The 14074-nt window shown below is 51.4% G+C and overlaps 2 protein-coding genes across 2 annotated transcripts; one reads left to right on the top strand and one right to left on the bottom strand.

Annotated features, from left to right (window-relative positions):
* Nucleotides 1–1484: 1484 nt before the first annotated feature.
* On the bottom strand, nucleotides 1485–3668 carry AYO20_03863 (hypothetical protein; the record flags this gene model as incomplete). Its single annotated transcript, XM_022642163.1, has 1 exon — nucleotides 1485–3668. The coding sequence occupies one exon, from the start codon at nucleotides 3666–3668 to the stop codon at nucleotides 1485–1487; it is 2184 nt and encodes a 727-aa protein (XP_022501820.1).
* Nucleotides 3669–6751: 3083 nt separating this feature from the next.
* Nucleotides 6752–10243, top strand: AYO20_03864 (hypothetical protein; the record flags this gene model as incomplete). Its single annotated transcript, XM_022642164.1, has 2 exons — nucleotides 6752–10189; nucleotides 10238–10243. 2 exons carry the CDS (start codon nucleotides 6752–6754, stop codon nucleotides 10241–10243), a joined length of 3444 nt encoding a protein of 1147 aa, XP_022501821.1.
* Between the last annotated feature and the right edge of the window lie 3831 nt (nucleotides 10244–14074).

Below are 14074 nucleotides of genomic sequence, written 5' to 3' on the forward strand. Positions count from 1 at the left end.
GAAACGACATGGCCAGAATGGTCAGACGAGATGACGAGCAAAATGACAATTGGAAGCGAGGCTTTTCGCGAGCAAATCTCCGAAGGGATTATTCGACTCTGTGTATTTGTTTCTTTCGTTTGAGCGTACGCATGGGGGAGTGGGATTGCCATGGAGTACTGGTGACGGCGTATAGTTTCGAGACCCTCGCAGCACACTGAGCGAGTTGGTCAGGCAGGAATGCAGCGTATCGAAAAGTTCTCGGCTCTCTTACGACAGCGAAGCACCTCACCAGAAGTCTACACCCGCATGGAGAGTCCGGCGCATACAAAGGACGTCCGGATGCCTCATTCGTGTGATACGCATTGTCCGAAGAAGCAAGACACAAATGGCCAGGTCAAGATAGCTGAGAGAGGAGTCGGGAGCAGAAAAATCAGACTGACCATACATGCACCTACGTGCCCATTGAAATCTCCATCTCTCTCTCTCCTTTGCTTCTCCCGTTTTGCGGTTGAACATGACTCCATCCCGTCCCAACCATGTATCACTGGCTACGTCCTGCCTGCTTACACCGTATATGAAGCGACAATCCTAACGAAATATGGACGAAGGTACTGCTAGAGCCAGAGCCCAAAAGGCGAAGAAGACCGAGCAGACCCGACTAGCTCCAGCTCTTTCCCGCCTCTCCTCCCTCAAACCCCGTGTTTGTGGTACCGAAATGTCATGTCGACGGCAGAATAGATAGATAGACAAGTGTTTTCATCGACACTGCCCGATTCGACTCAACTCGACCAGTAGCTTCAAGCGAATTCGTGGAGTAATTCAACAAAGGGAAAAGCGAGAAGAGAGGGTGGCTAAGGTAGTCAGTCAGTCAGTCAACAAACCAACTGCTCAGTTGTGTTCCAGCAGTAGTAGTATCTGTAATATACACATAGATTGTAGATTCTATACAAGTATCCGATCTGCTGGAGCAGGCAGAGGCTCTCCGACCTCGGGCTCGCTAGTAGTAATACAGAAGAATACCTCTTAGACACGGCCGCCTCTGGCCCTGGTGCCTCTGTAAGTATTCATTACCAAGATATCAAAGTACATAACACACGGACGCATGTACCTAATATGTAGATATGTTCAGGCAGAGCCTTACGTGCCGCTCCAAATTTCCCATCCCCGCCCTGTCCGAGTACCAAAAACCAAGGGGTATCACAATCGAAATAATAGCACCTTCACCAGTCCCCTTTCCATTCCATGAACCCATTGTCCTTTCTTTTTTCATCCCGCAATTGCCCATCAACCAAGGAAACAATCGGGAACACAAGAACACAGATGTCCTGTCGCTTCCTGAGCCGCGTTGTATCGCCTTCTGCAACTTCCCATGCCCGGTCCCGTCCAGTGCCGCCAATACCATAATGCTTGCTCCAAAATATTTGTTCAGGCCTGATGTCAATCTTCGAGGTTCCTTTCTTGTCACTTGTCAATTCTTCCAATGCACATGCCACTTTCCGGTGCTAGTCGCTGATATCATCCTCATCCCCGTCATGCAACGGTGGCAGCCTATTGTCCTCCCAGTCCATATCATCGAGATCGAGTGTCAAACTGGGCAATGTAATGAGGGATTGTTGTTGCTCATTTTCGCCTTCGCGTTCTCTTTCTCTCTCGTGTTCCTCCTGCATATTTTCACGGTCTTGGTCGAGCTCATCGCGCGTTAGCCTGTTCACCGAGGAAGCCGACGCAGTTGGTGGAAACGAGCGGCGTTTTCTTCGAGCTGAAGTAGTCACACTTTCATCTGCTACCGTCACTTTCCCAGATTTCCGTCGCCCCTTCGCGGAGACCTTGGTTGTATTGGGCACTTGCCCAGGGACGTCCGTATCTAATGTAGTTGATTCTGCAGCTTGGGCTTCTCTCTCCGCCTTCCTGACCTCTGACCTTAACGGCGCAGACTCGGCGTGCTTGTACCCATCTGGAAATTTATTTCGAATGCGGTCTCGGAGGTCGGTGGCTCGCCTGTGCGACAGATCCAGGTCCGGGTCGTCATGAATGGCGGTCCACTGGAAGCCATGTCGTGCAACACCTGCCAAAAGATTCTCATCCTCGAGGTCTGTCCAAGCACGGCGTTTACGACGTTGTTTCGAACTCTGACCGCGGTCTGCCAGTCGCTCCGCCACTTCACGACAGTGTCGTATTCCCAGTATCTCAATGGATGGAGATGGTTCTGCAATAGGACTGTCGACTCCCAGGTGTGGTTCGGACTTTGAGGGCCTGTCGTTGATGCAAACGCGGTACCGATCTTTCAAATCCACGGAATTTCTATCCCTGAAGTGAAAATCCGGATCGTCTAGAATCTGTTTCCATCGGCCGATGCCGTATTTATTCACGCCGGCCATGAGGTCTGCGGTTTCAGCATCAGTCCATCTCCGCCTGGCGCGACGCTTGAAGATCTTCTTGTTTGTCTCCTTCCAAACGGGATGGATCACCTTCGGAATGCGTTGGCGGATCTCGTCGGGGGAGAGTTCTTCAGTCCTTAGAAAGGCCCTGGTAAAAGTAATACGTGTGTCAATAACGCGGCCAGGAGGAATGGGTTCGGGTGACGGGTCTATATCTGGTTGATCGGCTTCAGGACTCGGGTGATAAGACTCAGATTCTTGACGGTAATGGTCAGATTCTTGGTAATAAGGATCAGCTTCTGGATTGTAGGGGTCAGCCTCTTGCTGGTAAGGGTCAACTTCTTGGGGGTAAGGGTCAGTGTCAGGTTGAATGGGCTCGGGATCTGGTAGACTGGGTTCACGATCTGGCCCAACGGAGTCTCTGAGCATATCTCTGACATGAATCCTCGATGTTGTTGTTGGTGCCAGCCGGGTAGTGCCTTGTGTCGAATCGACATCAATCGGTGGCGGCTGAGCCGCAGAAGTGGGACGGGGTTCATGCTGCCTCGTGCTCGTGGTGTGTATCGACTCTGGATAGACTGCCGGCAACAGCGCAGCAGGCTGAGTTTCATGCAGTCCTGTAATCGTGGCACGTGTTGGGCGAGAGTCAAGCGATGGTAACAGAGCTGAAGGCTCGTGTAATGCTGTGACGGTCGCATGTAGAGAGTCAAGGTCAATGGATGGCAGGAGAGCTGCAGAGGGAGGAGGCTCATGCAATCCTGTAACCATAGCAGGGAGGAGCGGAGTCGGTCTGTTGTGACGGTTTTCTTTCTGAGCTGGGGGAGGAAGATGCCTGGCCCAGTCAAGAGCAACATGGTCGTTGTCCGCGTCCAATCTCAAATGCCTGAGAGACTGAGGATGTTCTAGAAACGAGGGGGCTTGGACAGGCGAGTTTTCCACCACAGCCAGACTGATGAATGAAGGCAGATATGTTGGGGTAGGGTCCGGGCCATGGTCGGCTTCCAGCAGCTCGCTGATAGCGAGATGTGGTCTTTTTGCCTCTCGTGCAAGAAGAACATCGTTGGGAGTTATTGATGGCGCCCTCCTCCTCTCCGGACTTTCTACAGGATGTGTAGTAGTTTTGTTCGTCCGTCCATTACCCAGGCTATTGTCGGCCACAGGTTCGAGGGGTAGAGGGACATTTGCATGACGGCTCGGAGCAGGATTTCGTAGAGGGGCAATTTGAAAGTCAGTCAGGGCAGGTAAATCAGGAATTTGAAATAGAGGATCATCAAGGAGGCCAGGTAAAGGCTCGATGATGCCGTTCATATTGGCTGTAGGAGATCATCGCCGATTGGAGTCGCGGGAAAGTCAAGGTCGGAGGATGAGGGTGAAAGTGAAGGTGATGGCAACGAGTGTGAGAACTGGAGAGCAGAGAAACTGTCTTTGCACATGGGACTCGACAAGAAGCGAAACGCAGCAGAAGACCGAGGAAGTTAGTCAAGCGAAGTTGTCGTAGAGGTATGAATGAGATATCACAAGTGACCTTTTAGATGTTGAGGTTGAGCAGAAGTCATGAAAAGCGCAGTTGATGGCCCATTCTGAGGCCGATCTTGGCGTGAACTTTGGCCAGACTCGATGTTGGTGAAAGGTCGATCCACGAGTTTATGCTTGATCTGTGATCCCACCCCTCCTCCCACCTGCGCAAAACACAGGTCACCTTCACGACTACTTACACCAAGGTATCCAGGCTATAGCATTATCTACAGAGTAGCTGATCTATAATCAAAGTAGAGCCTATTTCCGCCCCGCCGTCGTTGCGTCTCTTATTCTTAGCCCCACAACTGTCGAACATTTGGCGATACCAGGAGCTGATCTCAGTGGTTCAGGACTGAATGTCACCACTCCTATATCAGCCATCGTCTCTGCGCTTGGTTCAAGTCCTCGCACCTGCCATTCTCCGGTCGTCATCAGGTCAACCCGTCATTGCATCTGAAACGAAAACATAACTGCCGCGTGTAACACCTTTACTTCCCACACAGTCGCTAATGTGCCAAGCGGTCATGATACTTGCTTCTATCAGATTGACTTCAGGTCCGCTCCCATGAGGGCAAGGCGCTGCAGATCACCGCTCTCAAGACATTTCCGTCAAGTCCACTAGAGACTCTCTTTGGTGTCACTTGTTGCGCTGGCCATGGAGACATGCTCCAAAGAACGGTACCCAGGAATGGGAATTCTACTACACCTGGTGGCTGATCTGAAGTCATGAAATGCTTCAAAGAATTGGGAATTCCAAAACTCTTTGAGAGAAAAAGGGGCAATCGCAAGAATGGTCCAACATTGCCTGGTCTTGCTTCTCATCCTACAATGTTATATGTCAATGTTCGTCAGGAGATCTATTAAGTATCGACCTTTTCGACGCGCATAATGTCGGCTCAGCCGATGAGGCCAGTTACCACCAGCTTAGCATGCATAATGTTGGCATTGCCTCGCCACAGCCCAAGCCCGGCCACATGCTCTCCGGAGCTGCACCCTCATACGGGCCGATCCAGCCAACTCCTCAAAGAAATGCTTTTGTAATTAGATAGTCCAACATCGGGAGAATGACACGTGATCATCAGCATGGATTCGGCACGGGGCCAAACTGTGAAAGCATGGTTCATAGGCGCGCTCAGTGTGATATAGGGTAGGAGGTATAGTATTAATAGTGGCATAAGAAGCAGAAGCTGTCGCTGACCTATTATTTGATGGTTGCCTAAGCCCAGGAATGCGAGGAATCCGCATTATGCAGCCTTCAGGGGTATTTCGGGTTCGAACCAGTATAATCCCCGCAAAAGATGGAAGCACGGATGCTTTTTCAGGGCACACAGGCGCTCAGGCCCAGCTAGCGACATGCTTTGCAGTGCCGAACTCAAAAGGTGGATGACCAGAGCTGAAGCTGGATGGTTGGTTGGGGGTCCCGGGCACCAGTGTTTCATGTTGTCTTTCAACGCCAACAGGGTCGAACAGGTACGAATCGAACGGCCAAGTGGCTGGAGCATAAGCGTCCACCCAGCAAGGAGCTTGTGCTGGGAAGCTTGGAAGCTTACGTCGAGCTTGAGGGCAAGGGGGCATTCGTCAGTCACACCTTTCGTCCCAAGGGTCTGGGGGTCCAGGATGGTGGATGTAAAATTGACTGAGCATGGTGGACAGACAGAGGGTGTTTCATGGCCGACTCCGGGATCAGCTCGGTGGTTTTGAAATGCGGGTCAACACGCAAGCATACATACAATAGGCTCTTTGAGTGTTGAAATCATCTTGGGAGGGACCATACCCACATGCTCCCTCTTTTTCGTGTTGCGGTCTGATAACTGAGTTCAGAGTACTTGTTGTAGTGGGAGAAAAATGATGTGCGATACGAGTAACTCGCAGTGGTTGATCTGGGACCCATTGCTTGGCAGGCACAGCAAGGAGTTCCGTCACTAGGTTGGGCCTGGCCTCTTACATAAATGGGGGTGACACAGGGCTCCGAAAATTCTTCAGAGGACTCTGGTGGCTCACCTACAGCTAAACTAGGCTTAGAAGGGTGCCGTCCAGTCCGGCAGAACTGGGTGAGAACAGATCGGGTGATTAATTAGGGCTCGACCGCTCGTTAGCGGATCCTGATGGTTGCTGCCCTTCCCCGTACTTTTTCCTTCCATGGCTTGTGGCCTGTGGCCCGTGGCTCAGAGCCTATCACCAACTTAACGAACCACCTAGGACGCCCAGCCGTTGACGTGGTGTCTCTCTGTAACTGTATTTGCGTCTGCGCAACCCATCAACCCTGTTCCCGATCTGCCCCAAACCTCACCTTACCTATTAGCATGTCCTCTGCCCCCTAATTCATCCACCACCACCGCCATCCTGCTGCTGCTTCACCTTACTTCTTCTCTGCTTCTTGTCACCTTCGGCTTTCCTCTAATGCCCCCTTCAGCCCTGGAGAGCTGCTTCGTTCGATTCTCTCTATTCCATCACTTGTGTTAATACGGCCACCGACTGTCTCTCCTTCCCCGATTACGATCCCAAAAAGCTTCTAAAGTAATATCCTGCGATCCCGAACCTGTTCTCGAAATCACGATCTTACCTCGCCTTGACTTCTATTCCGCATACAGAGTCATTTGTTCGTCAGTCGGTCACTGCCTTTCTGGAACCGAGTCTTGCGTTTAAAAACATCTGGGAGCTATACGCACCCGCCCGCAGGTTGCCGAAGGCATCCTTACACATTCTGGACATTACCAAGAAGCAGGAAAAACGAGCATACGATATCGCCTCCACGATATCTTTGTCGTTGAAAAGTGGTCCTAGACCAAAGAAGGCCGACTACATATTGGGGTCTGCGGCATTGAGTCCCTGTGGTCTTTAGAATCTACAACATAACTTATAAGACCTCAACGATGGCTCCTCCCACCGTCACACGGCCTGAGGGGCAACTCAATATAAACCTCTCCGGGTTGACTCCTATCAGCGAGCCTTCCTCGGTTCCTACCAGCAAATCTCCTTTTGGCGGTTCAAAATCTTCCTCGGGACTGGCAGGACTTTCCAATGCAAGAGTAGGAGCTGGCTCTCCTCTTCACGAACAGGCTTCTCGGCTGTTTCCAAAGCGTACACGGGAATTACAGTCTCAGACCTCTTTAACCCCTAATATCTGGGGTCCTCCAACAAGTGGTACTTCAACCCCACTGTTTGAGATCCCGGAATCCCCCAGCCAGGATGGTTTCCCAGATTTGGTGCCTCTCACCGAGACTGGGATAAATAGTCCCGCGCGACGCGGACGAGCTGGCACCTTGCCCTCCAGAATATCCCCAGTCGGTACGATTAATGGAGTGAATGTCATAACCTCAAAGACTTCTCGTCCAACTCCTTCCACGAGTCCATTCCGACCCGGTTCCACCTCCGCAGCCGAAACCGCGTTCTATTCGACAGCCTCTAACCAAGCCAACCCCGGAACTTCAGCCTTTCTATCCAGGCTTCGTGCCGGAAGCATGCCTCAGCGGTCAAGTCTGCTTGGTCCTTCTGGCCCCTTTGGTCAGAATGCTTTTAGTTCGAGCTGGGGGACAAGGACTCGGGCAGCTACTCTGACAAGTATCAGTTCTGCTGAAGATCCCACATCCCCTCAACCGTCTGGATACTCCAAGGACGGCATGTCTGACTCTGGGGTCCGCACACTTGACTATCTTGGTCTGGCCGAACCACCTCATCACTCGAAATCTGACGGCCTTCGCCAAGTCGCAGATGATTCTGCTCATGGCCAGGACCCCAGTTTGTCCGATGTATTGGCTGGCTTTGGAATGCGTAATTCCAGTCGATTCAGATCCTTCTCTGTGAACACACAATCCAAATATGCCACCGAGGCTCAAGAAGGGAACAGTAACTTTCCGTTGTTCGCTAGCGGGTCATTGACACCCTCAGCAGCAGCCGCCCTGGAAGCCGAGTATGAGTTGGTCCAGGAGAAGGTCCGTCTGCATAATCAGGCGGTTCAGGCATTTGCGGTGAATGCCAGTGCTGCACGCCCGCGAGCTCGAACTGCCGGCCTTGTCGAAACACCTCAACGTACGTCACTTCGTAATTTGTCACAGCAACCAGCAGACAAGCTTGGTATGGTGTTTGATATGCCGGGATCGAATGCAATGGACCAGGCCGCTCTTGCGGACACTCTGCAGAATATGTCCATCGTGGAAAACGTGAACTTATCATACGAAGGAATGGATGAATCAGAAGTCCAGGTCTCTCGGTCCCTTTGGATAGGCTCAATCCCGAATTCCACAACAATGTCCTCGCTGGATGCCATCTTCAACCGGTATGGCCCGATTGAGTCAACCAGGGTACTCACTCACAAAAACTGCGGTTTCGTCAACTTCGAATCGGTCGAGCATGCCGTCCGCGCGAGACAACTCCTCAACGGAAAAGAAATCTTCCCCGGCGCCGGCCCCGTTAGAATCGGGTTTGCAAAGGCTCCGAATGCGTCCGTCTCCTTGACCCCGGTGCCGAATGCCACACCTCCCCCTGGCTCGAACGGAAATATTGAGGCAGGGGCATCGCAAGCTCAGGACACTACTGGCAGCCCAGCTGGTTCTACAAACATGCAGCAAACGCTGAGTATGCCAGCTCCTGACCGCCTAGCGGAACTGCAGCCGGACATATTGCAAATCATTCTCGATTTTGGTGGGCAACAGTCGGATTTACCGACCATCGCTGCAAATATCGAGAGTGCCATTCACTACACTCGTCTAGAGAAAGAGATCCCTCCTATCCCAGAACCGAGTTCTACAAGAATGTATGATGCTCCTAGGCTCCGGGACATACGCAAGCGGATTGATAACGGAGCCTGTGGCTTGCAAGAGATTGAACAGATTGCTATCGACATGTTGCCTGAGATTGCAGAGTTGTCTTCGGACTATCTTGGGAACACCGTGGTCCAGAAGCTGTTTGAATACTGCTCTGAGCAAACCAAAGAACAAATGCTGACCTGCATCGCACCCCATCTTGCTGAGATCGGAGTGCACAAGAATGGAACCTGGGCTGCGCAGAAAATCATCGAAGTGTGCAAGACCGAAACACAAACTCGATTGATTGTCGACTCGCTTCGCCCCTACACTATCCCCCTATTCCTCGACCAATATGGCAACTATGTTCTTCAGTGCTGTCTTCGTTTTGGACCACCGTACAATGACTACATCTTCGAGACCATGCTTAGCCAACTATGGGAAATTGCCCAAGGACGTTTTGGGGCCCGGGCAATGCGCGCTTGCTTGGAGGCTCATCATGCTACAAAGAACCAGCAGCGCATGATGGCAGCGGCTATTGCTTTGCACAGTGTGCAGCTTGCCCAGAATGCCAATGGGGCACTGCTGTTGACCTGGCTCCTCGACACCTGCACGTTTCCTCGTCGGCGCTCAGTCCTTGCCCCCAGACTGATCCCCCACCTCGTGCAACTTTGCACGCATAAGGTGGCCTATCTCACCGTGCTCAAGGTCATCAATCAACGAAATGAACCAGAGGCTCGTGATCTCGTTCTGAACGCCCTATTTTTCAGCCCAAATGACAATGTGCTCGAACAGATTCTGTGCGACCAAACCTCTGGTGTGACGCTGATTTTCAAGATTCTGACCACACCTTTCCTTGACGATCACATGAGACCAGAGGTGGTCCAAAATGTTTCCAAAATTCTCACCAAGATCAAGGCTCAGCCGAACCAAGGATACAAGCGGATCATGGACGAAGTTGGGTTGTCATCGAGGCCTAGCCAACCTGTTATGCAACAATTCCCCTCTCATGGGCACCCAAACCTGAACGATCGTGCCAGGCCAATGGCTCAGCCGCAACATGTCCCTATGACGGGACCGCAACAGCCCAATTTTCCTCAGCGGCAGTACAGTGGCACCTTCGTCCCCAACGGTGGCGCTTTCGAGAATGGCATGAGTCCAATTCGGACGGGCTCGGCCGACTCGTTCGGTTTCGCACCTTACACGATGAACGGGTTCCAGTCGCAGCAGCAATATTCGCAGCTTCCATACCAACAAATGACCCCACAATCTCAATATCAGAATTTCCCAGCTGCAGCCCCTCAGCGTTCCAACAGCGGGTACATGCCCAACGGCTATGCTGGCTACGCAACGCCGCCGACGACCGTCGATCCTTTTCGACCGTTGCAGAACCCATCATCCTCACCTCTCTCTTTCTCGGCTCAAATGAGTCCCGTCATCGGTTCGACTGGTTTTCCCCCACAGAGCTTTCAGCAGAATATGCCTTCCAACATGTACAATTATCCTCAACAACAGTTTTTCTTCTCTCCACCAATGCAGACAGTCCATTCTGGAGGAAGAGGTCGTCGGGTATGTGCAACCCTTTCCAACCTAGTTTCTAGTGCTAACTTCCATCAGAGATAGAGAACTTCATCTGCACACCAAAAGACCGATCACCCTTCGATGATGAAACTTGCTTGATGCCTTGTTGCCATGTTTCATCCCTTTGATCATCGTCCAAATTCACGAATCTCATTTGGTGCAATACGTTTCGAAAGACTTGACAAGTTTGGCGAGCATATAACATTCTTGTGCAATACATATCGGAAAGGGGCAACTTCCATGATACCCGGCGAGCGCAAAAGAGGAGTTTCTTGAACCTAGTATGGAATGATGTCGCATCATAGTCACCTATCTATGGTGGCTATCTGGTGTTTCCTATTGCACGCACACTTTATTCGCCTTACGTTTCTATATTCTATGAGAGAGATTCATTGCAGCTATTGGATTGCTGCTCCCTTGGATCTCGCGTGATGCATTCTGTGCCGTGCGCAGATCCGCAGAGAATGGGCAAACAAGGCTGGAGGACACGCATGCTGAAAAGAGCAATGGGGCATGGGGAACCGGTTAAGAGGCAGAGGCTAGGGCGTCAAGAAAAGGGGCATATAGGAATGAGAGTGCCTGTCGAGGACGTCTCTTCTGGGATGTCGTCTGTGGTGGGCTGGAGTACCTCGTACACTCTTCCAACCGCATGGTCTTTTCTTTTCAGGCGTGGGTCATATTGACCACTTTTAGAAAGCTTTTATGAGCGAGACAATCTTTGTACAGTGGGTTGGTTTCGGCGCAAGTTGAATTCCACACACAAAATAAAAAGCAATACAATCAAAAGTGATGGTGTGTCTCTTTGTTTCTTTGCTGTTTCTTTCCTGATTGCCGTCTGCATGATTGTGTCCCGGTCAGTAAACTTCTGTAGATCAGGCAAGTTGGTAGAGTGACTACTAGACAAAGAAGAAATATACCGAGTAATTACACCTTGTAGAAGTGAGAGAATAGGGAAACAAAGAATCAAGAATCAAGCATCAACAACGCACAATCAATCTACAGACTGATCGCCTCGTGTAGCTCACGTTACACGGTATTCAATTTCTTTTATGGTCTTGTCCATCCAACCGTCGAGCCGTGTTGCTGAGTATTAATATATGCCTGTGGACAGCCCTTCTCGAGTCTCAAGTCTAAAGTCACTAATTTAAGCGTGTCTGGCTAAGATGGGGTGGGCGCCAAGGCTGGGGGTCTTTGGTAATTATGTAGATGAAAAACGTTACTGGGACCGCTCATTCGCTCACGCACTCACGCATTCACATGGTCGCACACTCACACAGGTACATAGACACTGATAAACTGGCAGAGAGATATACTCACAGACTCTTTCAACCCCCGGGTAGGTAGGTAGGTAGATACCCTTACCGCTCAGGGACTAATCTGTGGAAAAGTCGGTGGGTCCTGCCAGCCGCCCGGTTCATGGATCACATGAAAGTGCCATGCTATCATATCCTCTTCCATGCCATGACATGTAGTACCTCGCTCAGAGAACCCCAATTGTGGAGAATGGCATAGCACGGCACTTGATCCCGGTCTCGACATTCATTGAATCCCATGTGCACGAAACAGTAGTTGTTAGTCGGCCACATGCTCCTTCGATGCTGCACATGCGGCGTATACCGATGGATAGGTGATGCCCAGATCTCAGCGAATCCAATTCGAGGCAATGCCACTGAGCAAGCAGAGAATAATACCGCTTGCAGGTCCAGTCAGCTGCGTGTCGCAAAGCGGATGAGCTGGGGTGGTCGGGAGGCCAAGGTCTTTCTTGAGGCGTCCTGACCGATTCGCTTCGCATCATTCAGCCATGAAAAAAACCCCCACAAGACATGGTTTGCTCTGTTTTGCCAGATCTTGATCAGTTACACTTGGCCTCGGAAGGAAATGCTGGTTGCGGTGTAGAGATGGGAAGGGATCCAATGGTCCCTCCTGCCCGACTGCCTTGAGAAGGCCCCCTAGTAGCCAAGAAGGAACACTTGCCTGAAGAGGTCGCCAACTCAGAAACCTCCAGTTGGAGTGTAGAGGGTGGAGTGTGAACAAATCCTTGCCTTGTTCCAGTCGTCTGTGGTGTCAAAATATCCCTTGCATTCCATATCATTGGGTACCAGCAGATAGTGCAGGAGGCAGTGCGTGAAGCTAAGCGCTCGTAAGTCTGGTAACCAATGCCATTCCTCTGTTGGCAACTGTGTATCATGGTCTGTGGGTACAGCCTGAGGATCGGGTTGCCGGGCTCCGAACTTGACCTCTGAACAAAGTCAACGGTTGAAACCCAATCTCCTGCTTGGGTGCGATTCTTTCAATGGCGTGGGAGAGCCAGACTCCAGCCGACACATTCAGTCATGGAAGGCCAAGGGAGTTTCTGGGCCAGGCAGAAAGGCCGGGAGCATGGCTTTCCAGCTGGTCAACCTGGCATGCGATATTTGAGCATTCGCCAAATCAGGTCGCGTGGAGAGATGAGCGGGTAACCATCACAACCTAGGCTAGCCACGCCACCCTCAAAATTGAAAGAGAGGTGAGGAGCAACAAAAGTACTCCTTCAGCTGCGGGTCCCAATCCTGTCAACACCCCTTGCTGACCTTGGCATACGACAGTAATGGTGACGAGGACAAAGTCAAAAGATGCAGGGTTGCAGACGAAAACTTGATATGTTCGGGCAGAGCGAGCGATGGCCCAGCATATCCCGAGCCCCAAACAATAAAATCCCTGACAAGATGCAGAAAGATGCAACGACCGAGGCGAGGTTTCTGAGCCAGATCGGTGGGCGGCAAAGCTCGGATTCCGCACTATGCTCGCCCCAAGCTGTACCAATATCGACATACTGGTGTTGAGCTAGCGCTTCATTCCCTCCCATGTCATAAATCCAGCTCGTTGGTTGGTCTCTCGAGGCGTGACTAGTTTTCCGCTCAATGAAGCTGTTTCACTGGCTGAACCGCAACGAGGATGTAGAAGCCATATCCTCATGGCGATTGGGAAGGGCCCCTCTTCTGACATTGAACAAGCGCTTGGACCAACTCTCAAAACTCAGATCGACGGCGTCAGACCTCGAAATGATCCGTGGCACAGATAAAAGTGAGGGGGTTGCGTCTGCAAGGCGAAAAGTCGCCGTCAGGACCCCATGCTAGCCTCCACAATCTAGTCAAGCCCGAAACCAAGAGTACTGAAGCGGAGCGAAATACCATCTGGCCTCGAACAAGGGAATGCCATAGCAGACACCAGCCCCCATCAATGATGTTCTGTCGATATCGACCTGGCTTTCATCGTCTGGGAACACTCTGATATTCGTGGCCTTGTCCAAAGCGATCAACCATACGGCAAGCGAGATTCAGAGAAGATCGTCATCATTCTGCATGCGCGGTCCTTGTGGTCCCAATCTGGGGAACTCGCTGAGGATGAAGAGCAGATGACCTAGATGCAATGCGAGCAGTCAAGTTGGTTGAGTGGAGTCGGCACATGTCCAGGAGGCTGCCGCATCTAATGTGTTCCATTCATGCAATCAGAGCGACGCGACTGTCGGTTGCGGATGCTAGCCTCCCTGCTCCCGGACCAGGGTCTATTAGCTCTCTAAAGCCCAATGTGACCTGTCGTCCACACTCGATTTTTCGGATCCAACAGCAGCTGCAGAGACACTGCCACCGTCGTCCTCTTCGGCAGAGACGCTAGGCAGAGATAATCGCGACATTGTTTGTTTGTGTAACAAGCTAGGGGTTTCCGGCTCCTAGAGCACTGTGCAGGGTAGCTTTCTGCTCTGATTGATTAGCCTTTACGAGATATTGACCTCATGGCCCGTGCTTTGCTGCTCCACAATCACCGCGAGACTGAAGCCGGGATAGTCGAGAATAAGGACATGCCCATTGGAAAGAGATGCACAACACTCTCCAG

This window comes from Fonsecaea nubica (assembly GCF_001646965.1).
Source record: "Fonsecaea nubica strain CBS 269.64 chromosome Unknown Scaff19, whole genome shotgun sequence".
NCBI lineage: Eukaryota > Fungi > Ascomycota > Eurotiomycetes > Chaetothyriales > Herpotrichiellaceae > Fonsecaea > Fonsecaea nubica.